This window comes from Oratosquilla oratoria, chromosome 23, assembly GCF_046742065.1.
Source record: "Oratosquilla oratoria isolate Oo_2021 chromosome 23, ASM4674206v1, whole genome shotgun sequence".
NCBI classification, from domain to species: domain Eukaryota; kingdom Metazoa; phylum Arthropoda; class Malacostraca; order Stomatopoda; family Squillidae; genus Oratosquilla; species Oratosquilla oratoria.
The window spans coordinates 39850010-39875414 of record NC_134799.1 but is presented as its reverse complement, the minus strand read 5'-3'; the positions used below and the strand labels follow the sequence as shown (position 1 = coordinate 39875414).

The window sequence follows — 25405 nt, the reverse complement described above, 5'->3', positions numbered from 1 at the left end:
AGGCAGTGCGCCAAATGAAAAAACAAACTCAAGCCGTATTAACGATGGAATTAGGAAAATTACAAGAAATAGCTACATATTACAAGAAATGGGTCATGGAGAACCCCCACAGCGCTGCTGAAATGGAAGCAATTGTTAAATGGGGGTCATATATAATTGCAGGTTGATCTCTATTCATTTATGTATTGCACTGGCATTATTATGATTATCACTGTTTGTTTTGATCATGTTTGACCGTTTAGATTTCGTCATACACATTATTGTTTAATGATACGCAACTTAATGTATGTTTTTCCACATGTAAACCATCATATATGCTATTTCACTTAATTTCATTCCTATTTCCTATGTGATTATATTATTTTATATTCCTCTGCAATCAACGCTAGGCCTAGTCACATGACGCCCCAGTGGATCAGTCATAGGCAACATTCTTTTATGATTAGAGACTAATGTCCACTTGAGTGCTGATCACCATGGATTCTACTGAATTAAGGCTAATGAAAGAGTTATGTTATAGAAAAGATCTTTTTTTATTATTCCATTATAATAATAATATAGTTAGAGGCAGACTTCCAAGTTAACTTTGACAGTGGATGTCTAAATAAAGACTACAAGTTCACGTACATCTTAAGCATCTAAAGGATAGGTGTATCATTACAATACTGCACAGTTGTCAGTTCATGTACATCTTAAGGATGGGTCCTCGTTATACGGTACATACGTGTTCCTGAAAACCTTACTGCAAATTGAAATTACAGTATACTGAATCCATTATAATGTGTAATAATAGGATATGGCAGACGTACCTTCTCCCTGCTCTTTCCTCTTCAAAATATCTAGCGGATACTGTATCTGTGAATTTTTCTTACTGTAAATAGAATTGAGGGTAGTAATTACCAAATACCATAACTGAATTTACCGGATAAGGAGGACTCACTGTATTATTACAATACTGCACTGCTGTCACTTCATGTATATCTAAAGGATAGGTATACCATTACAATACTGGACAGCTGTCATTGTCTGGAAGTTATAGTCCTTGCATAGAATTGTCAACCTTAGAATATTTTATTAGGATTGATCAACCTGCTGATAGCAACTTCCAAGTTGATAGCATGCAAAATCTTTATACGTGGGTATGATTTTAGGATACCGATAATATCTCTTGATGAATAACCTCATAGATTTTTGATGATAAAGAATTGATAAGAGGACTTTGTTTATGATTTTCTAGAGGTAGGGTTCTCAACAAGTTTTCAAAAGCCTGAGACCAGTGACCTCTGGATTGCAACCCAAGGTTGACGTAGATAGTTTAATTGAACACAATTATTTTAAAATCTAAACAAATCAGAAATGTTTATGAAGGTATGGATTGCCATGGTTGATCTGGACAAGATTTTGGGTCGCTATGAAATAAAGTTAAAAACCACTGCTGTAGACTATACATCCATTCTTGAGCAGCTTTTAAGGAGGAGTCAGTGTTTAACCTTTTTTGTTTTAGTAGATGTTTTATGTTGTAGTCTTTTCTTTACCAGTAGTGGTGGTCAACTTGGTCCTTGGGTTGACTTCAATACCACTACCCAATAGGATAATTATGTTAAATAAATTGTGATGAAAACATAAGCCTTATCTCAAGGCTTTATTGAGCATAAAATCCATACCATAAATCTGCAACTACAGAAAGAAAATATAAAGAGTAGGTGAGAGATACTGTGGAAGAAGTAAAAAAGAGGAAATGAAATTGGGCAAGGCCATTAGTGCAAAAGAATGATGGGCAATGGAGCAAGTGTGTTACTGACTGAATGCTGAGAGATGGATACACCTAGGTCTCTTAATCCAATACTCACCAATCGCTACCTGTGCAGACAATTGGGCCTAGGACATAAACCCACTTTGGAAATTGACTCAGGACATAACACCACCAATTCCCAAAGTGGGTTTATGTCCTGGGCACAAACATCTGCACAAGTGGTGGTTGGTGAGTATTGGATTAAGAGACTTAGGTTGTAATGTGGAAGAGGAAGATCATACAGAAAGTGGAGAGATGAGATAGTTTGAAGCAGTGATATGCCAAAAGTTGGCAGTCATGAAAGTGATGGAGTGGGTTAAGAGAGGCCATTTTAGAAAACTGTTCTAGAACTGATTTGGTTGTGGACTGAAACAAGTTTATTGATTTGCTGGATACAGTTTTATCTAGGTGATATTTTTCCACAAAACATTGAATTTTGCCCTAGTTTCCGTTTTCTCTGGGTTGGTTGAGAACCAATATTTTGGTCAACTACCTGAGCAGAAAATTCTCAAAGTTTTTGGTCAAGAACTGATGGTTCAATTTGATGAAGTTTGAGGAATGAGGTTCAACTGTATACAGTATATATATATATATATATATATATATATATATATATATATATATATATATATATATATATTGCAAAAATAATCACAATAACACATGACTAAATGATATTGCAGAAACCACAGGGAATATAAAGTCGCAATACTAAATTTTTTCATCTATTATGACATCCTCAGAGTACAAGAAAGAGAAATAGAACACAATATTTATATAGAAATAAGAAAACTGGGAAAGGTTATAGCTACATAGAACCTTCGGACAATATACATACACACAATGTCTAGTGGGGTTTTTGTCCATGTAAGGGACACAGACCATAATATTGACTGGGACAATGTTAAACAAATTTTTGTTTGTGATTCTGTTTTAGAAAGGAACATCATTGAATCCATTTTTATAAAGAACAATTTTGATAATAATATCAACTTGAGTTTAGGTTTATTTAAACTAGATAATTTCATAATAGGATTGTACAGTACCATAGCTCCTAATTGTGCCAGATGTCCTGTGGACGTGTCGGCCACATGGTTATTTTTTTATTATTACTATTATTATTTCAATGTGTATATGAAAGTGTGTGTATGTATATTGTCCAAAGGTTTTATGTGGCTATAACCTTCCCCAGTTTTCTTATTTCTGTATAAATATTGTGTTATATTTCTCTTTCTTATACTCTGAGGATGTTGTAATAGATGAAAATGTTTAGTATTCCGACTTTATTTTCCCTGTGCTTTCTGCAATGTATATATATATATATATATATATATATATATATATATATACATACATATATATATATGTATGTATGTATATATATGTATATATATATATGTATACAGACGCTCCTCTACTTACGTTCATTCGTTTTATGTTTTTTCGATTTTACGTTTGAACTGACTGTAAAAAAAAATTTGAGTGAATTTTTTAGTTTAGCGCGCTCTCCGTAGTTCAAATGATACTTGCACGTGACGCTGCGTCCATTGTTTACATTGCACTAACGACAAACTGAACATGCCTTGCCTCCTCCTCATCCTTCCCCTCCTCCTCCACCATCTCAATTTATGTTGCTTGAATTTAATTTATTTGAAATTAATGTTATTATTTTACAATGTTATGTGTATAATTAATGATTTAGGGGTGTTTTATAAGATACGGCAATAGAATTTACAGATGTATAGTACAGTAACAACTTACGTTCATTTTCAACTTACGTTCAGCCGTTCGGAACGTAACTAAAACGTAAGTTGAGGAGCATCTGTATATATATATATATATATATGTATATATATAATATATATGTATATATATATATATATATATATATATATATATCAGTATATCAATCAGTCAATCAAATCAGCCATCCTGAGTCCACTGCTGAACAAAGGCCTCCTTCATAGCATTCCATGATTCACACGACTGCACCATCCTCTGCCACATCACTCCTGCAAACTTCTCAATCTCATCTCTCAACCATCTGTCTGGTCTCCCTCTTCCACGCTTCCTATCTTGCGGTGTCCATTCAGTAACACACTTGCTCCATCGCTCATCAGTCATTCACACCAACTTACCTGCCCAATTCCATTTCCTCTCTTTTATTGCTTCCACAATATCTTTCACTCTAGTCTGCTCTCTCACCCAACTTGGTCTCTTTCGGTCTCTCAGCGTTATTCCCATCACTGATCTCTCCATTCTCCTCTGTGCTGTCCTTAGTTTTGTTTCCATTGCATCCGACCTAGATATGGATCAAAAGGTCTCCTGTCGGCATGCTCCGCCTTTGTAATCCTTTGTAAATTAGTTTCCAAGTCTCACACCCATAGATTATTGCTGGTAGAATGCATTGATTGTAAACTTTACATTTCAAACATAAAGGTAGAGAGCCTCTCAGGATCTTATTATACTTACCAAACACTTTCCAACCAATTGTAATTTGTCTTTTTATTTCATTATCATGATGTTTTGTCACTTTCACCATCTGGCCTAAATAATTATACTCTTTAACTTCCTCAAGACTCTCATCATCAATTTCAATCTCTTTACCCGGTACTTTGAACTTTTGTGTTGAACATTACTTTGGTTTTACTTTCATTTTTAAACCTACTTTGACACTTTCCTTGTTTAGATCACTCAGCATATCTTGCAAGTCTTCTGCTCTTTCTGAAATAAGAATAATGTCATCCGCAAATCTTAGGTGGTTCAAATATTCGCCATTAATCTTTAAACCTTTCTTTTCCCAACTCAATCTTCTGAAAATATCTTCCATCAAGCTGTAAATAGTTTTGGTGATATTGTATTGCCTTGCCGTACTCCTTTCTCGATCTTGATCTTTTCTGTATCTTTATGTAGTCAAACTATAGTGGTACCTTTTGCATAAATCTTTTCTAAAACTTTTACATTCTGTTCGTTTGTACCCTGCTTGCGTAGCGAGTTTATTATTGCTATTTGTTCTACCGAGTCAAAGGCCTTCTCGTAATCTGCAAAAACTAAACACAGAGGTATATTGTATTCTGTCGTTTTCTCGATTAGTTGGTTTATCGCCTGCAAATGGTCTAGGGTCAAATATCCGCTTCAAAAGCCTGCCTGTTCTCTCAGTTGGTTTCCATCTAAAACTTGACTTAGTCTATTTGTAAGTATCTTGGAGAATACTTTATATACATTTGATAGGAAGCTAATCGGTCGATAGTTACCAAGGTCCTTTTGGTCTCCTTTTTTATGAAGCAAAATCACTATAGCATTGCACCATGCATCAGGAACGCTTTCTTGACGTAAGCACTGGGTGTACAATTGAGCTAATTTAATATGAACTAATTTCCCTATGTCTTTCAACAGATCTATCGATATACCATCTTCCCCAGGTGCTTTTCCTCATTTCATAGTTTTTAGAGCAAATTCTACTTCTTCCTTTGTAATCTCTGGTACACTACTAACGTCTGCACATGAATTTACTGATTCAACTACGGTCTTCGACGAGTAAAGCTCTTGGTAGAATTCTTCTACCCTTTTTACCATTTTGTCTCTACATTTAATTATTTCTCCATTTCTATCTTTCAAACATATCATTTGCTGTCTTCCTAAAGCATGTTTGCACTCGGTCACTTTAATACTTTTACCCTTCCGAATAGTTTCCTCTATTTCATCCATGTTTCCCTTTCTTTTCTCTATCTTTATGTAGTTCTACTCTTTCTATTTTGTCTCTCCTACTTTTAATCTGCATGGTCCTTCTTCTTTTAATAAGGTCATTTGTAGCACGAGAGTATTTGTTTTCTCTAATGTTTTTTGTACTTCCTACTTTCTCTGCCTATTCCCTAATGATATTCACTAAATTCAAATTAATATCTTCCACAGTGTCCTCATTAGTTCTTAGAGCTTCGAATCTATTTTTAATTTCTAACTGAAATTTCTTCTTATTATCCTTAACCTTTGCAAGTCTTATTTTCTTTCTTAAAATTAGTTTATTTCTCTCGGCTCTGAAATTGAATTTAGCTGTGCAACCTACCATTCTGTGGTCACTACCTATGTTGACTTTATTTATTACTGTAACATTGCTAATGCTTTTGCCCTCATCTCCTAATATGAATTCTAATTTCGTTCTTTGTTGTTCCATTTGGACTTCTCCACATCCATTTATGACCTACACGCTTTTGGAAGAAAGTGTTCATTATCCTCATGTTGTAGTTATCTGCAAAATTTACTAAACATCTCGCCTCTGTCATTTCTTTCGCCTACTCCAAACTTACCAATGCATGTCTCATCTCCCATCTTCTACCCCAGTTTAGCATTAAAGTTGCCTATTATCAACGTGTACTTACTTTTTTCTTGATCCATTACCTGACTTAAATCATCATAGAAGGACTCAATTTCCTCGTCTGAACTCTGTGAAGTTGGTGCATAAACCTGAACTATTGTTAGAGTGTACCTTTTACACAGCCTTATCACAATCCAAGCTACCCTGTCTGATAAACTACTGAATTTGACTACGTTACCTGCAACCTTTCGGTTTATTAAGAATCCTACTCCACTAGATCTTTCTTTGTCCTTACCTCTATAGTAGAACAGGTGGTGACCATCTTGTAATTGTATCAGCTTTTCTTCCGCTCTTCGGACTTTGCTCAGTCCTACGATGTCCCACTTGATGTTGTCTAGTTCTTCCATTAAACTCTCCAGCCTGTGATCTGTGAGACTTCTTATGTTGTAAGTATAGATCTTCATTTTCTTCATGTTGTTTAATGTCCAAGACTTGGATCTGCTTGGACAGTGCTTACTCACATTCGGTGGCACACTGCCCGTAAGCACATGAGGCAATGCGGTTGGACCTTTAGGAGATGATGATCCAACAGGAATGCCCGGTTTTGTTTTGGTTGTGCTGTTCATATTGGCTATGAAGGGGGGTTGGCAGTAATCTCATCTCTGTGCCAACTGGTTTCTGGTGACATATTTCTCTGGTGTCACCTTATTCATTATATTTGGTGAAGCCCTATATCCATAGGGTGCCCAATGGTCCACACCGTCATTATGACTGTACCCCATATATCTATGAGGAGTTTCCCTGTTCGCCATCTGGGACGTGCCAGTTTGCAGTGGGTCCTGCGACTGTGCGTGTGAGCTGCTCTTTGTCTGATCTTTCTTACAAAACCTGTTCGATATGGGTGACCCTGCAGAGATTGTCTCTCTATCGACATAGCTTTTGTAGTCATTAAGATTCTCAAGCCTATCCACCACGTTAAGGTGTCAACTCTCGGATATATATATACATATGCGTATATATATATATATATATATATATAATATATATATATATATATATATATATATATATATATATATATATATATATATATATATATATATATATGGTAAAGGAGAAATTTAAAGAAGGCAGCAGAAAGGAGGGATGTAGAGGTTACAAATTAACAGCATTCTTTTTTGAGTGGAGATTAATCATCAAACATAAAAGAATGTTATATTATTCTGGTCTGCTTGTGTGTCACCAAAGTGGCTGTATAAAGCTTATACAGTTGTAACTCATAAGAGGCCTTATGAGGGGGAAAAGAGGCTGTGATATATATATGCTTATTTACAAGAAATGTAGCTGTTTAAAACAGTTCACTGATGAGACACTGATTTAACTTGTGTTTATTTATTACCTCCTTTTTATATAGTCAATCTAATTAAGGCTTTCTTTTCTGTTTGCAGGACGATTTAGAAGTTCGTCCCTTTTGTGTGAACTGGTGTACTCAGGATCCAGACTATTTGAATTGTTTAATGATTTTCTTATTCGAAGTGCATTACCAAAACTTACTCAGGAACAAGGAAGTACGGTCAAAGTAAGTTAGATCTGCCATTGATAGTGGAATATCAGTAATTTTATTTCTCATTCATGGTAGAGTTTAATGGAGAACAGTTGGAAAGTGTAGGCTTTTATATAAGACTAAAAGAGGTATCCAGTATTGCCCAGGTGCCAAACCGATAATTGAAATATACACCTAGGTCTCTTAATCCAACACTTGCCAACTGCCACTTGTGTGGACATTTGTACCCAGAACCTAAACCCACTTGTGGAATTGGTGGTATTTTATGTCCTGGACCAGTTCCCAAAGTGGGTTTATGTCCTGAGCCCTTTCCCTTGTAAAGTGGAACTATACAGGCACTCCTCCAGTCCTACGACACTCACCAGCCAGTCCACCATCACTGTACCTCCTTTTTTTTTTTTTTAGGTATTTTGCATGACACCCATCCAACCCAGGTGCCTTACCTGCTCTCATCATCTTTACAACTGCCTTCAATTCATCTTTCCTTATTTCTCCTCCATTTTCCTCACTCATCACTGTCATTTTCTTAGTGCTTCTCATTGCAACTACCTTTCCCTCCCTATCCTCTTTCACACATAGCAACTCCCTAAAATACTCTGTCCATCTTACTCTTACTGCCTTCTCTTCCTTTATCATCTCTCTGTCTGCACCTCTTACCTTTTCTTCTCTGCTTGATTTGCCTCCTCTTCCTCTCTTAATTTCCTTCCAAAAAATCTTTTTATTACTTTCAAAATTTTCTGTCATACTCTTACCCCATTTCACATCTGCTTTCCGCTTTGTCTCCTTTATCTTATGCTTTATTTCTCTTTTATTTTCTTTGTACCTCTCATATGATTCTCTTGTCCTATTTTGCAACCAACCTGTGAATGCTTGCATCTTCTCTTATACAAACTTTTTTGTTTCCTTATCCCTCCACTCACTACCCTTCCTTTTATTTCCTCCCATCCTCCTAGTTCCATACACCATTTTTGCACACCTTGTGACTCCCTCCTTGAACCATCCCCATTCCTCCTCCACTTCCCGGTAGGATTTAATTGTGGTGGTGGAGTTGTCAGGAGAATGACTATGGTAGGAAAAGAGAATTATAAAAGTAGAAAAAATTATATACAGATAGCATTGAAAGAAATGAAAGTTCAGAGATGAGTAATAACATATATTTTTATATTGTATGAATTAAAGAAATGTGGAAACTAATTTTTATATATGATTTGTGACAGGTACTCCTTACTATTCTGGAATATGTTGAAGTTTTACTTGAGATAACAGCAGTCCAGGTGTGGGGAGAAATAGGAAGATGGGTTGTTGTTTCTTCAATTCAGCTGATCAAGTTAGTAGTCTTCCTTCATTTCTTTGCCATAAAAGCATGGATATTACATATTTATATTAAAGATAGCATAAGAACTAGCTTGTACGAGTCAAATATTGTTATGGTACAACAGATTCAGTGTTCTTTTGAAACTACAAGTACTACTTGGTATATTGTATGCATACTTATACTATTTACCCATGTATAACCAACTAATTGGAAAACTATGGATGTTGTCGTGAAAATTTAAAAGGCATGAACCATCCTTCTTGTACTGACCTAGCTTTAACACATCTTTTTTTTATCTGATTATCACATTCAAATGATTTCCTAACATTCCCTCCAGGAAATAATGTGATCCTCTCTCCAGCTTGCAATAGTAATATATTCCATCCTTGATAAGAAATAAACTTTTATTTATCTATTTAATTTTATTTATTTATGTATTTATCTATTTCATTTTATTTATATATGTATTTATGTATGTGGGTGTGGGATAGGGGGGTGAGGGAGTATGTGTGAATGATATTTTGACACAGCCTGAAGGGATTTCTCCGTCTTTTTCTGCATCAGGAGACGGAGGGGTGGGGGTGGTGGTGGTGGAGGTTTGCCAATTAAATGAAGTGGCCTTGTTGTGGATGTGGTGTGTCTTGCTACATTGCTTCTTATGCCACGTCCACACGGTCGAGCACTGTCCGCCGGGCACAAAGGCTTTGCTCGACAACGGGCAATTTCATCGGGCAAACCATCAAACTGTCCGTTCCCGGCACCATTTGCGGGCAGTGGATGGAGGGCTGACATCGCTGCCAAACGCACGAGGTGAGGTGCGAGCAAAGTTAGCAAACCCGCTCAGTACAGACGGAAGTTACCTTTACCATGTCCGCACATAGTGCTAGTGTGTACTGGTCTCGACAAGACGTGCTATTGGTGCTATGCTTTTCCTCATATTTGTCTCTTGCCTTTGTATATATGGCTCCACTTTCGAAAGGAGAACAGAAAAGCTGCTTATGTTCATTCTCATGTAATTGCAAAACAATTGTTCATTTTCATCCTGCAATTCACGTAGGATTGTCACTGAGCTTCCCATTAAATCACGTCTTTGTAACCACTCCCGGCACCAGACATGTCTCCGTGATTTCTTCTTCTTTTTTTTTAATGCAGGCAGCAATTATAATGCTGTAAAGTGCTACCTTCTTTCCAAGTATGGTGGGAACCATGGTTATCGTACCGCACTGAACCACTCCCTCCCAGCCTCTGCTTGCGGCCAACTAACCTCCAACCACCATCGTCAGCCGTGTGGACACTTCACGGGCAGAGTCTGCGGACTTTGTCCGGTAAGGGCAAAGTCTGCCAGGCACAGCTCGACCGTGTGGACGCGGCATTACCCAGTGCAGTGGGAAAGATGCAGGAATGACCTGATATCCAGGAGGAGCCAAGAAAAGAGGGAGGGAGGGGTGGTGAATGGGAGTGGAATTTGTGGGGATGAAATGGGTGGGAGTAGATTTATGCCTTTGATTTTGGCTACCTTCCTTGTAAGGGGAAAAAGTCATCGGTATATGTATGTATGTATTTATTTTTTGTAATAGTTTTCACTATTTCTTCTTTCAGTCTATTATGTTCTTTCCTCTTTTTTTTTTTTTTTTTTTTTTACTCCATGATGTTGCTAAAGTTTGAAGTTAACTGTATGATTTTGCTGGTTAGATAACCAACCTTCCCAAAGCTTTATTAGTTCAATAGTCTTTTCTCTTTTACTCAATCTTAGCATTTTCTTTTATTGTAGTGAGAAGTGTAAACCTCTCAAAGAATGCGCAGTATAAGATGATGCCCAGTTCCATGAAAGGGATACATCAAGGATTAGCTGGGATTACACCAAGGTCTCTTAATCCAACACTTGCCAACTGCCACTTGTGCGGATGGTTGGGCCCAGGACATAAGCCCACTTCAGGAATTGATGGTGTCTTATGTCCAGGGCCAATTCCTGAAATGGGTTTATGCCCTGGGCCCAAATGTCCACACAGGTGGCAGTTGGTGAGTGTTGGATTAAGAGACCTAGGTGTATTAGTGAAAAAAAAAAATTCAATTTTCATATGTTACATATACCAAAGGCTTTTTCCCCCTTATAAGGGAGGTAGCCAAAAAACAAAAGCATAAAAACCACTCCTACCCATTCCCTCCCCAACATACTCCACTCCCCTCCACCCTCTTCCCTCCCTCTATTTCACGTGTTAAGCACGAATTAATGAAAGGGATGAATGTGCATGTGATTTAAGTAGAAAGGAGTGAAAGGGACAAGTGTGATGAGAGCAAGGGATTATTCTCTCTCATGAGAAGCTACCTCATTTTATGGGTAACAGCTAATTGGTTGAAAAAGTCATGTACAGATGTACTTGTATATATACCAACAGCTTTTTCCCCCTTGCAAGGGAGGCATCCAAAAAAACAAAGGCATAAAAACCGCTCCCACCCATTTCATCCCCACGTACTCCACACCCATTCACCCTCCTCCCTCAGTCTTATCTTGGCTCCTCCTGGATGACCGGTCATCCCTGTATCTCGTGTACTGCCCTGGGTCAAAAACAATGCAGCAAGACACAGCACATCTACAGCAAAGCCACTTCATTTAATTGGCGACCCCCCTCTCTGTCCCCTCATGCAGAAAAAGAAAAGATGGGAAGAAATCCCTTTGGGCTGCATCAAAAAATATCATCCACGCATCTCCCACCCAACCCACTCCCTTCCATGCATCACTGCATCATCCATACACAATCATTCTCCATTCATCCCTATCTTCTGTCTTCTCCATTCCTTCCTCAAGAGACATTCCCCTCTTCACAAAGGATTACAAAGGAGGAGCATGCCGACAGGAGACCTTTTGGTCCATAACTAGGTCGGATGCGAAAAAAATGATAATAAATGGCAGGCATTACAGAATCTTGCTTAGGCGTTTATCTGAACGATTCTTAAAGCTTTGAACTGAACTACATAGCACTGCCTCTGCAGGAAGTTTATTTCATTCATTAACTACATGGTTGGTGAAGTTGTTTCTACCCACTTCCAAATTAAATGTATTTCTGGACAGTTTGAGACCATTGTTTCTTGTCTGATTCTCATTCAGTGTGAAAGTTTTGTCACTTTTGATGTTGTCAATTCCCATTAGAATCTTAAAGACCTGTATCAAGTCATGTCTGAGTCTACGCTTTTTTAGGGAAAACAGATTTGTGTGTTTTAGTTGATTTTCATATAATTTATTTTTGATATTTGGAATCAGTTTTGTGGCTCGCCATTGTACTTTTTCTTTGCCAGTACTACTTTTACCACATCCATCCATCTCATCCTTGGTCACACCCTCATGTTCACTCCTTCTACCTCTGCCTTCCACACCTCTTTTAACAATCTTTCTTCACTCATTCTTTCCATGTGTCCAAACCATCCCAATACTCTTTCATCAACCCTATCTCTCAACTCCCTTTCCACCCCCGTTCTTCTCCTCACCTCCTTGTTTCTCACTCTATCCAGCCTAGTAACCCCTACCATACTTCTCAGGCATTTCATCTCAAACACATTCAAACTCCTCCTCTCTTATGTTACATGTTTCTGCTCTATGCAGTGCTTTACTTTTAATTTGTATGAACTATATTCATATGAACAGATCTGTATGGAGGTTCATTCTGTTGGTAAACCACAAGATTGGTATGATTCCATCACCACCAGTCCGACCTTTGAACCGAAGAGCTGCAAATGCCTTGATGAAACAGGGATACAATAACAATTGTCATCTTCAGGAAAATGGTGAGAGGTTTAAGAACATTTGCACTAGAATTAATATGATTTTATCAGTAAAGAACGCTATGCATTATTCTTTAAGCATAACATATTTGCTCATGTATTTTATGTACTTAGTTAATTTTATGAGCACACAAACATATATTCCAGATTTTGCTGGGTCTCTTGATACATACATATACCAAGGCTTTTTCCTCCTTACTAGGGAGGTAGCCAAAAAGGAAAAGGCATAAAAATCATTCCCACCCATTCCATCCCTGAAAACACTCCACACCCCTCCACCCTCCCTCCCATCTTAGCCCTTAGTTTCTTGATAAAAAGGGATTAACTTAAACATGGGTATATATTGTGTTTTCTTTAATTTTGTAACATGTTTGTATGTTAATTTACAGTCCCCCCTCCCAGCTTCACCATGCATATAGTGACAATATGGATTGGATTAATGTTGATGGGCACATTACCACACCACATCTTTTCTGGTATACATAATTTGATAAGGCCATATCTCACATGGTTAACCTTTTGGGCATGCACATTCAGAGTTATCTTGGGGATCATGTGAGTAGGCAAGTCATACAGTTATATTTCGGCTAGCAGATTTATCTTATCTAGGCATTTTTTCTTCCTTCAATATTTTGTTCTTTTATTTTTCACAGAAGTGATGCGTCTCCCCAGATCAGGTCGTGTCATTCGTACCATAAATGGTGCTCCACCTCATCATCAGCGGACCTTTGTTCCCCCTACTGTAAGAAGTGTAACCAGTCCTGATGTACCTCGCACTTTGTCAAAAAAACAGCTTACGGCTGAAGTAAGTAGATTCAGATTACCTTTTTCTTTTGATTTCTACCGAAAAGAATATATGAAATATACAAAGAGAGATAAGGATAGTGGGATAGAAATGAATTTAAAAGATGAAAAGCTTGAAGTAGATAGCTTTAAATATTTAGGGTCACATGTGGTGAATGGAGGAGTGGAAGTGGAGGTGAATTACAGTAAAGGAGGCAGGTAAATGGTGGGAAATAAAAAGTGTTGTGAGAAATAGACACCATGGAGTGAATGCAAAGAGGAGGTTGTATGAGGGAGTGTGTGCAGATACTCTTGTATAGAGTGAAGACTGAAGGGATTTGAAGGAGGCAGAAAGATCCTAAATATTTTTGAGATGAAGTGTTTGAAAAGTATGGTAGATGTTGCAAGAATGGATAGAGTGGAGGTGAAAGGTGAGGGAAAGGGTGAGAATGGAGAGAGAACAATCTGATATGGGTAGATCAAAGAGTGCTAAGTTGGTTTTGGAAAGGATGAATGAAGAAAGACTAGCAAAAGTATTGTAGAAAGCAGAAGTGGATGGAGTGAATGTGAAAGGAAAACCAAGAATGAGGTGGATGGATGGGATGAAGGAAGGTGAGGAGCTTAACCTCTTCACTCCGGGGCACATCGCACGTCTGGCAGCATTAGCTGCCCGACGTGCGATGTTGCGTCATAATAATCGCATTATAAAAAATAAAGTCAGTGCTCAATTGTTCATTCTCTTTCACCCGTGAATTTTGATAACCATAGAAAATATGATGAAGCCAGTTTAGAGAGAATGGAGGTTATGTAGGTACGACTACAATAAATATAATCAAGACGCTGACGTCGGCATCATCGCATACCCACTTGCTCCTCATGACGCCTACGTAGGCGTCACCATATGGAAGTGGTTAAGTCAGGAGGTATGCAACTGTGGCTGAAGCTGTCACCTTTGCCCTATGTGTTTGGACTGTTAGGGCAGGTAACAGTCACTGCTGGGAATTTGAGAGGAGTGTGAGATTTGAACTCACAACTAAGCAAATGCAAGACCAGCATGCTTCTGATTATGCTACCAGTGCACAAATTACTCCAGCAGCATAGAAGGCATTGGAAGTATATCTGTTGAGCAAGGAAGAAAAAATGCAAAAGATAGGGGTGGAGGGAGATTGTGAATGGATGAAATGATAACAGCTTGAATGGATGTTTTCATCTACTCTATTAATTATTTTGAGTGGATGAGGATGGGGTTTGCCATATGATGAAGTGAGTGTAAACCAGTTTTGCTGTAAGTAATGCCCTTGGCTTCAGCAGTGTGGTGGGGGGGGATGATATGCCCCTTTTTCCATAAAGTGCTGTGATGGGATGGGTATTTATTGTTTATGACTTATTATCATATGGGCTTTATTATTGTTATGAGTTTTATATGGGTTTCAATGTGTATGAATTGGATATATGTAGGCTGTAGGTCTTCTGCAAGAGATCAGCAGCAATGGATTGATTAATTGATTGGGTATGTGTTTTGACTTGTCATCCCCCCTTATAGGCAGAAAAGGTCTTGGTATATATAATAAGTTTCTTGGGAATATGTGGATGAAAGACAATTGTTTGTGGTATTAATACATACATACCAAAGGCAGGTAGCAGAGCCTTAACACACCAGCCACACACCCATTTACATCCATCCATCACTTGTATCTCAGCACAATGTGGGTAGAGTCATCTTTGTTCCTCGCCACATTGTTTGGGTCAAAGCCAATGCAATGAGACAGAGTGCTCTCCACAGTAGGGGCTCACAGCTTGAATTGGTTTACCCCTGCTGCACCATTATATGGTGACCTCCATCCTAATCCACTCTATAAGAAGTTTCGGAGTAGACAAGTACAATCCCTTCAGGCAGTGTCATTCCTATGTCCATTTCTGATCTCTCCATTCACTATTTTTTGCAGTCTCTTCTATATCACTTATATACCAAAGGCTTTTTCCACCTCATAAGGGAAGTAGCCAAGTCAAAAGGGGTGCATCTACTCCCACTCACTGCCCAGGGTCAGAAGCAATGTAGCAAGACACAGTACATCCACAACAAGGCTGCTTCATGTAATTGACCCCCCTCTCTCCATTCCCATTCTGCAGAAAATAGGGTAGACTAGGAGAGTTCCCTTTGGGCTGCATCTAAATATCCACATGCAAACACTCTCCAATCCCTCCCTCCATCTCCTACCCCCTGCCTTCCTTGAACTCTCTTAAGAAAATAAGGATATCTTGTTTGACCCCCCAAGATTGGAGCACAGTATTGGTATGGTCATCACACAAAAAGAAAGATACTGTACAAGAAAATAATGTATTAAGGGTGTCCACTAGAATAATCTCTAGGCTGGCTGATAAAATGCACAAGGAGAGATTGGATAAATTGACCTAGAAGAGAAAGAAGTGATAAGATAGATATCTTTAGAATAATGAAAAGAGTGGAAAAATAGACAGGATTTGTTATTATGGGGGTTAAAAATAAGACAGAATAAAAAGGACAGACATTTTTAAACTGGGTTTTACAGGAGAAACAACAACCTAACTTTCAACAGTTTCTCATTACCAAACCATCAAACCCAGTACTACAACAACAACCCCCAGATGTAAGTTCCTTTGAGAAAGCCATTCCACACCAGACATGAATCACATCAGGATACCATCCATCATGAAGACTGTGCCAACACAGAATAGGCCTGGCCATAGATTTAAACTACCCCAGATGCAACCACCATACAGAAAACACAGAACACCTCATACTAGTATGCCTCACACTAACAATACCTAGACATCAACACAATATCTCTTCTCTAAGTGATTTATGGTCCTGACAGGAGGCTGTTGCCAGTTTCTTGGAGGTCATGGGTCTTCGAGAAGAGACCAGATTGATTGATTGGTCCCATTACCATCGATTTCTACTTGAAAATATAGGCCAAACTTCATTAAGTTTACAGTGTCTCTTGATGAATTTTTATGTACAAGAAAAATAATTTTAGTTTGTACTGTTTGTGTAACACAGTACATGTTTCCAGAAGAACAACAATTACTGAAGATTTTGAGTTTGTTCTCTTTTGTAACAGGTTCTCCACATCCTCCGTCCCTTAAGTCATCTTGGAAGTTTGTACATGTTTGGCCTTATGTCATGGAAACCTTGGCTCGTTTCCTTGAGTTTTGACTTGACCAGGTTAGTAATAATTTCCAAAATATTCCAGTTTATCAATTATTTTTCTAGCATAAGCTCATAGGTAGAAAAGGTATTTTTCTTATTTGTTTGTCATTTATATACCCAAGTTATGAATGGGTATTTACAGTTAACATTAGCAAAATATGCATAACTTAAAAGATATATTTCATTGGTACAAAATAATGTATGTGACAGTACCATTATCATGATTTATTAAGTTTTCTACAATTGACCTTTTTTTTTATTTCTATAACTGCTTTGGAGGTATTGTGTCTTGCTGAATTTTTTCTGACCTAGGCAATGGGTGGGAGAGAAGGGGCAGGATGGCCCTTCATTCACAAGGAACTAAAAAAGGAAAACAAATGGGTGTTGGATAGGTGTGAATGAGTGAAGGGTGGGTGCATGACTTGTGTGGCTACCTCCGTTACAAGGGGGAAGAGGCCTTTTTGTATATGAATATGTATGTACATATAGATAAATTGAAATAATTTATCCAGGAAAAGTATTCATCTATTTATTTGTATACCAAAAGGCTTCTTCCCCCTTATAAAGGAGGTAGCCAGCCAAGGCATACACCCATCCCACATCCATTTGCTTCCATTTTAAAAATCTCTTTAGTTCGTTGTGGATGAAGGGGCATCCCTGCCCCCATACACTGTCTGGGTCAGATGCAATACAGCAAGATACAGCACCTCCACAGCAGGGCCCACTAGCCGAAGCTGGTCTACCTCCACTGCTTTATTTACAAAGTGAACCTCCTGCCTTGTCCCCTCTCAAGTAGAGAAAATGAGGAGAAATGCTATGTATCTGTGACTGAAGTATGTAGGTATAGTTGAGAATAAGTTGAATGGAGTGGGTGAAAGGGGCAAAATATGCAAGGGTAGGGAAGGGAGTGGACAAGAGATAGATGTGAGTGGAGAGTGGTTGTGAGTGGAGGAGGAATTGACATGGACCAAAGAGACTTCTTCAAATCTGATCTAAATTCTGTGGATGAGGTAGGGGATGGTCACCATATTCAGGTAAACCAGCTTTGGCTATCAACCCATGCTTTGGAGGTGCTGTGTTTTGCTGCCTCTGACCTGAGCAGTGGACAGAGGATAGTGATGACCTTTCATCCATAAGGATATAATGTAATACTAAGTATGGCTTTTCTTCAGCTTGCATCTGCATCGAGGAGCTTATCTGAGTAAAGAAGAACAGGCCGAGTTGATGCGGCGCTGGCTGGGGCTCCTCTACTACCTCGTGAGGTCTCCTGCTTTCCATACAGTCACACATCAACGGATCAAAATTCTTCTGGATGGGGTTGGTCGAAGGGTCCCTCTTGCAAGGGCCATATGTCAGCCACTTCTCAATTACATTCCAGAGTGGCAGAAGATTTATGCTTACACATGGAGCTAGCTGAGTTTTTGTAATTTTTCCTATTGTGTGTCTAGTGGGAAGATGTATGATGAGGCAAGAATATGATATAGTTATATGAAATGAATTAATGAAATTTCAGTTGAGTAGACATTGGTGTTGAGTGACTGCTACTGAATTATGTTTGAAAATAGATATAATGTTTATAATATATTGTGTATCAGTCAAGCTGTTGCCTCAGGTCTCTCGCACAGGATGCCCATAGCTTCCTGGTAACTAGTAACAGCCACCAAACTGGCCCATGAATCATTTAAGGAAGAAATTGTGCTATGTGGGTATAGGGAGGGGCAGTGTAAAATGAGAGGTTTGGTTTCTTCTGTGTGATGGTTCCATCTTGGGCATTGTTTCTGTGGCCAAGCCTATTCGTTATTGGTATTGTCTTGATGCTGGATGGTGACCCGAACACATACTTGTATGGTTCTTGTTTCTCATGTGTTCATATTGTGTGCAATAATTCTTGCCTCAAGTTTCAATGAGTGGAAACCTACAGCCTCACAGTGGCTGGGAGTGGTTTTTCAGGCCTTCCCATAGATCTCTTTGGAAAGAAACATTGAATTGGTATCTGTGTTGTATTCATGTGGGGGATTTGTGTCACCAACTTAAAAGTACTGGAAATCCCCTATACACAAAAAGGATATGTACCTTTAACCACTTCCATACGGTGCTGCCTACGTAGGCGGCATGAGGAGCAAGTAGGTACTCGCTGATGCCGAAGTCGCCATCTTGATTATATTTATTGTAGTTGTACCTACGTAATTTTCATTCTCTCTAAACTGGCTTCATCAGTTTTCTATGGTTATCAAAATACACGGGTGAAAGAGAACGGACAATTTAGCACTGACTTTATTTTTTATAATGCGATTATTATTTCGAGACATCGCACGTCGGGCAGCTAATGCTGCAAGACGTGTGATGTGCCCCGGAGGGAAGAGGTTAAACACTTACATATATTGAAGAGACTGGCGCTGCAGGCACTTGCGGTAAACTTGGTTCTGTACAGTATTTTCTTCATTTTCTCATACTTATTTTTGTACCATTGAAGCATATGCCTTTTGTATTGAGAAAATCATTCTCATTTTTTCATTTTTGTACCTTCAAATCATCCTATATTGGACTTTTGTATATAGGGGATTTCCTGTGGTGGGGGAGGAAGAGGTGCTGGTTGTTAATTCTCCTTGATAATGATCTTGGGTCTAGTCCAGAGAACTGCACCTCCAGGAGAGGGTGTTCACAGGTTTTGGAGATAGGTTCACTGGGGTATTTACTTCACTGTTATATGTAATCAACATCAACTCTGGCTATGTGGGCATATAGCATATTTCCCAGATGTTGATCCTGTTCATAGGGTTGTCGTAATAAAAGACAATCCTTGATAGAGGAGATGAAGGTGATGCTCACAGAATTCATGGCTGGAGAAAGTTGATCAAACCTTTTAAGAATTGTTTGGAGTGGGAAGGTTGGCTGCATGGGAACTTACTTGGAGAGACCTGGGGACTGGCACCATGGTGTAAGTGAAACAATGTGATCCCTTGCTTATGCTCTCATTGATGATGATATATTTAGTCAGTATTTTAGGGACTTTTTTAGGGCACCCTAATGGACCAGACAATCTTTTGTCATTGTTAAAGAAAAACCTCTACTTGTAGAGGATTTTTTTTTTTTTTGTATATTGTGATTAGTGCCTCTTACTGTCAACCAAAATGAATTTGATATTGATCTCTGTATGTTTCGTTTTTTGTTTTCAATGCCAGATCCTTGATACAATGTGGGTTGAAGGACATATCAAAAGTGAGCTAAAATTAAGTTTTTGCCCAATGGTAGAAGTTGGCTGTTCACTTTGACTGTTGGGTGTTTCTTTGATTCATAGTTGTTCTGGGCAAGCAATGTCACTGATGATTTCTGAGGGGAAGCTGCCATTCTCTTGTCTCAGTCACAATTCCAGTTTATCAAGTAATATTTGATTTTTTCACAGTTGTTCCGTCATTGGTGTGCTGGGCTACGATTGTTGGTCATCCATATGGGAGAGAGCATTGCTGTTATACTCTGCAATTGTTACAAGGTCACTTGTGAATAGGTTTAACAGTGCTTGTGATAGTATTGGTCCTTTGGTGGATTCCATTTTGGGTACCAATAAATGATTGTTCTGAGATACTCTGTCAGCCATCATTGGTTCCAGTATTCCTGATTATTAGAAAATATGTAATACAAGATATGTGAACAGGTGATCTTTTTTAAGTTTGTGGATAATGAATTTGAAGAATAAATATACCCTACTATTGTATATTCCATGTGTACAATAGTAGTGTATATTTGAGGCGTCTAGGATAGAAAGGGGTAAATGCCACACCTCTGCACCAAAATATGGTTCTTAGAGCATTTAATGTTAAGTGGCAGAATAGCTTATGCATAATGCCAGCATTTTCCCCTTTCTATTCATCTCGTTTATTCTTCTTAAAATTCATTATCCACAAACTATAAAAAATTATTACAAGTACAGGAGTCCCTGAAATAACGCGGGGGTTGAGTTCCTGAAATTACCGCGTATGACCAAATCCGCGTATGCTGACTTTCCATATTAAATACCGAGAACCGTATGTATGTGTATGTGTATGTGTATGTGTGTGCGCGCGTGTATGTGGTGTATGTATGTGGCGTTTGTGGCATATGTATGTGTTTGTGTGTATATACATGTGTGTGTATGTGGCGTATATGTATATGTGTATGGGGCGTATATACATATGTGTGTATGTGGCGTATACATGTGTGTGTGTATGTGGCGTATGTATATGTGTGTGTATGTGGCGTATGTATGTGTATGTGCGTGCGTACGTGCGTGCATGTGTCTGTGTTCACATGTACAAGTAAGCATGTACGTGCGTGTGTCTGTGTTCGTATTTGTGTGTACACGCACGCACATTAACAACATACACTGGTTGTCTAACACGTGTGTAAGCATGTATATGTCTGTTTTTGATCTCCCAAACCACCACCACCACCAGTAACAAGAACCTCATAAGAGAAATTAAGACACGACAAACGCAGTCATTATCAGACTTATTAGTTGTGTTCCAAACGAAAGAAACATTACACTTCAACAGGTTAGGGCGGTAAAATTTCACGATAGCACGGCGCAGGTAGTGGAAGCGACAAGCTAAAGCTTGTTGGCTACCCCCCTACTCCCTCCTGCATCAGTACCCGGAGGTTGACACGTAACCGCAGGCAGCCACCCACGGCTATCCCCTCGCCCCACACCCTTGTTTGAGCAGTTCCCAGTGTATAATGACCGCGTTATATGAGGATCGACTGTATATGGTAAAATAGAAAGCAGTCACCACAAATGTTTGCGATGTTGCCGCGTGTGTGCGTATGCGTGCCCGACTCGGCGCGAATTTTAAAACGGTTCTCTACATTTGAGATGGTTTTGAAATAAAATCCACGTATGATTGAATCCGTGTTATTCGAATCCGTGTAATTTGAGGGACTCCTGTATGTACATATTTTCTTCTGTGAAATACTGGAACCAATTAGATGAGAGGGGTCTCACTAATTGCCGAACAAACCGAACAAAACCGAGAAAAGCCGAACAAAGCAACAAAACCCAAACAAGGATGGGTTTTGCTCAAATGCACACTTCTATATATATATGGTTGCATTATTTGAACTATTTTCTTTAATATGTGTGATTTCCATGTAATATGATCAAAGAGAACTTACGTTTTTATCCTCTGCAATTTTACCGACCCCAGCTACGATTCGTCCAGCCTGCCGTCTATGATCACTGGTGGTATGGATCAAACTACACTCTCAAGTTTCTTACTGTTGTGTTATTAGAGTAATAGACTGCATATAGTTGAATTATTTAAACTCTTTTCTTTAAAATGTGTGATTTTCATGTAATTTAACACAACAGTAAGAAACTTAAAAGAGTATAGTTTGATCCATACCACCAGTGATCATAGACGGCAGGCTGGACGAATCATAGCTGTGTTCGGTAATTTTGCGGAGGATAAAAACGTAACTTCTCTTTGATCATATTACATGGAAATCACACATTTTAAGGAAAATAGTTCAAATAATGCAATCATATATATATATATATATAGAAGTGTGCATTTGAGCAAAACCCGTCCTTGTTTGGGTTTTGTTGTTTTGTTCGGCTTTTCTCGGTTTGTTCGGCAATTAGTGAGACCGGATGAGAGGGAGGAGAGGGTGATGAATGGGAGTGAAATGGGTGGGAGTGGGTACTTATCTTTTGATTTGGCTACTTTCCTTGTAAGTGGGAAAAAGCCCTTGGTATACGAGTATCTCCATGGAAGAGTGATCTGAGCACCATGGGCTGCCAGACCCTGATTTCATGCTCAACCAGCTGACCTGAGGTTCCTGCACTGCCTAGTGGGAGTTAGATTCATGTCCTTCCGAGTTACCATGGGAAGCTCAGGTCAGCTGGTTGAGCACAAAATCAGGGTCTGGTGGCCTGTGGCACTTGGATCACTCTCCCATGGAGCTGCTTGTATAGATAGACTTGTACATGTTCATTCTTCCAATGTTTTTTCCACATATTGATAGATAGGGTAGATCAAAGTACTGAGGTAGTTTGAGTATATGGAAGAATGAGTGAGGAATGTCTTAACAGAATATGGAAAGCAGAAATAGGTGGAATGAACTTGAGAGGAAGATCAAGAATGAGGTGGATGCACTGGATGCACAAAGAATGTGTTACACAAGGAAGAGTGTGGAAAAGATAGGAATGGCAGAGGGGAGGGGGGTTTGATGGGTGCAAGGTGAATTTTGACTTGGGCCCCTTGCAAGGGGAAGGTCTGTTGGCTTGTATTTTATGTACAAGCAAGATTTAATTGTTATATAGCCTTGATTTTCATAAGGAATCATAATTATTTGTACAAATGGGCTAAATCAAATGACAATTTTGGGTGAACACTTTTAATATTTTTCAGTCTGTATACAAAAACTTTCAAGTAATCCTAAGTTGTAAACATGAATGGCAGTATTGCTCATAACATCACAGATTGTTTTCAGAGGCCAAAGATGGCAAAAAAATTGTTTTCTAGTATATACCATAACTTGATAAATTAATAAAACAAATAAAAAATAAAAATGGTATATATTTGTCCTTCATAGAAAGAAAAATAAAAATAAAATTAAATAAAACAAATGCCAAGTTAATTTTCCCTGGTGGTCCAAGACAAGTACACTGATAAGAAATTAAAATTAAATTCAAGATATCAAAGAAGGCACTTAGGAAACCTAAAACACAGCACTAGGTTTCCACCACATCAATGCAGGTCACTGGGTTGGTAATCCTCACAATTCTTCCTCATGTCTCATAATGACATAAGTTCTAAGAAATAAGAAAAATTTTGTAATCATTCACATATCCATATCATTGAAAGCCAAATATTATGTAAAAATCTGGATAATGTTAAGTATCCTACACAAAATATAGTATTATTTTAGATTTTCATCCATACAAATAATAAAAATATGAGACAAAATATTGTACCTGCAAAGTATTCATTAGTATTGTGGAAGTTCATTTATCACAGATAAATGTTTTATATTTTGTATACATATATTGCTTTGTATGTGTTTTGTATATCATTTGGTGTGTTTTATGTATTTTTGTGTATTATTATTTGTACTGTGATAATTTGCAATTCATTTTATGAGGTCCTTTGAACAGGATTCAAAATGCCACATCAGCATAGGCAACCAACTCAGATCCTGATGATTTTTTTTCACTCCTACCCAACATACAAAGCTATTAACACCTCTCCATCTTACATGTATTCACCAAGTGACTATAGCGTTTGGGTGAGCTTATGTTATACTGCAACATTGTGTATTATCATAGTTCATTATTAATGTATGTCTTGTAATCAATATGTTTGATTACGTTTATTTGTTTATGGTCGTGTCTGCCTTTTCTGGCTTCTTTTACCATTACTCTTGTATCATCAAATCCACACCAACATTTAATTCCACCTGCCACTCCACATACCAATTGCAATTTGAGAATTGAGATCAACACAGCCAAATTGTGACTGATCCTATGGGAATTGTGAACACCAGGACAAGTACACCATGGTAGAAAAAAAGTATAGGGGTGCTCTAACAGTGACACCAATCCATCTTTGTGGTGAGACACGTGTGAAAAAGTAAGTAAAATTGATGTATTTTATGACGGTTAAACCCTCACACATGCTCTATTAATATAAATACTTTTGACTGCTTTTGACAAACTTCTTATTCCATCTGCAACACATCCCAAGCACTTCAACTCTGTTTAAGCCTTCTCTATACCCATGTGGGTGAGTTTAATGAATTAATCCAGAGGCTGTCAAATGTGGGTTCTTGGTCACTTCCCTTGTAGTAGGTCTTCTGTGGCCTACCAGATAGGTTTGTAGGACAGAACAACATTTGGTGGGAACCCATGCACTGCTGCAAGCAGGTACATAATTGTTCTTTTGTCCTGGCCAGAACAAGCATAAATTTCCATTATGGAACATCTGCCTCCAGGCCAAGATAGGGCCCTTTCTTCAATTGAAAGTAAAGAACTAACAATATTAATACTTGAGTGAGAGAAAGAGAGAAAAGGAACAAGAGAAAGACGAAAAAAAGAAGTAATTATAGGCACTAGAGGTCAGAGCATCATTAATACACTCAAATACATCAAGCATGACTGTTAGGAAGATTGTCCTCACACCTCCTTCCCTCCTCACCTCTTCTCTGCCCTTAATGACCTGCAAGAGGTCCCATGGGACATGCTTGCGCCACCTGGCTGCATGACTCAACAAAGCCTCCTTGAGGAACACAAGTGTAGTACCAGCATTGGCCAGCAATGACTAACCTGCACCTCAGCCAGCCCCATAAAAGCCATGTGATGATGAACACTGAATTCGTTTAAGAATGTCTTCATGAGTCACTGGCATGAGAACATTTTGTGTCTGACTTCCCAGGCATCAAATTTGACCTCATGCTAATTAGGAGCATGGGTCATGATCTGCCCATGTATATAAAAGCTGGATGAATACCGAAGATTCAGATTGCCTCAGAACATCATACAATGAGCCTGGCTTGCCATCTTGCTTTCTAACCTCTTCCCTGCCACCGCTATCTGGCGTTTGACTGCTGCCAGATTGTCTGCCACTGCTGCCTCTCAGTTGACTGCCGCCACTTGTCTGCCAGACTGCCTGGTGCCGCTGCCTGCCAGCATGACTGCCAGT

At 38.6% G+C, this 25405-nt stretch overlaps 2 protein-coding genes and 1 long non-coding RNA gene across 4 annotated transcripts in view; 2 read left to right on the top strand and 1 right to left on the bottom strand.

Moving 5' to 3' along the window:
- LOC143038095 (uncharacterized) overlaps positions 1-23277 on the top strand; it is a 39676-nt gene extending 16399 nt beyond the window's left edge. The window contains exon 2 of the long non-coding RNA XR_012967546.1: positions 19097-23277. This is a non-coding gene — a long non-coding RNA (uncharacterized LOC143038095). The remainder of the gene's footprint in view (positions 1-19096) is intronic.
- On the top strand, positions 15-23277 carry Pex16 (peroxisomal biogenesis factor 16). Its single transcript, XM_076207035.1, has 7 exons — positions 15-162; positions 7553-7683; positions 8886-8995; positions 12624-12763; positions 13414-13565; positions 16645-16748; positions 17906-23277. Exons 1-7 carry the CDS (start codon positions 15-17, stop codon positions 18144-18146), a joined length of 1026 nt encoding a protein of 341 aa, XP_076063150.1. The 3' UTR covers positions 18147-23277.
- Positions 23087-25405, bottom strand: part of pch2 (pachytene checkpoint 2 protein) — a 27792-nt gene continuing 25473 nt past the window's right edge. For both annotated transcript variants that reach the window (XM_076207033.1, XM_076207034.1), the window contains exon 10: positions 23087-23520. In XM_076207033.1, the coding sequence (XP_076063148.1) occupies positions 23504-23520 (17 nt within the window). In that variant the 3' untranslated portion in view covers positions 23087-23503. The remainder of the gene's footprint in view (positions 23521-25405) is intronic.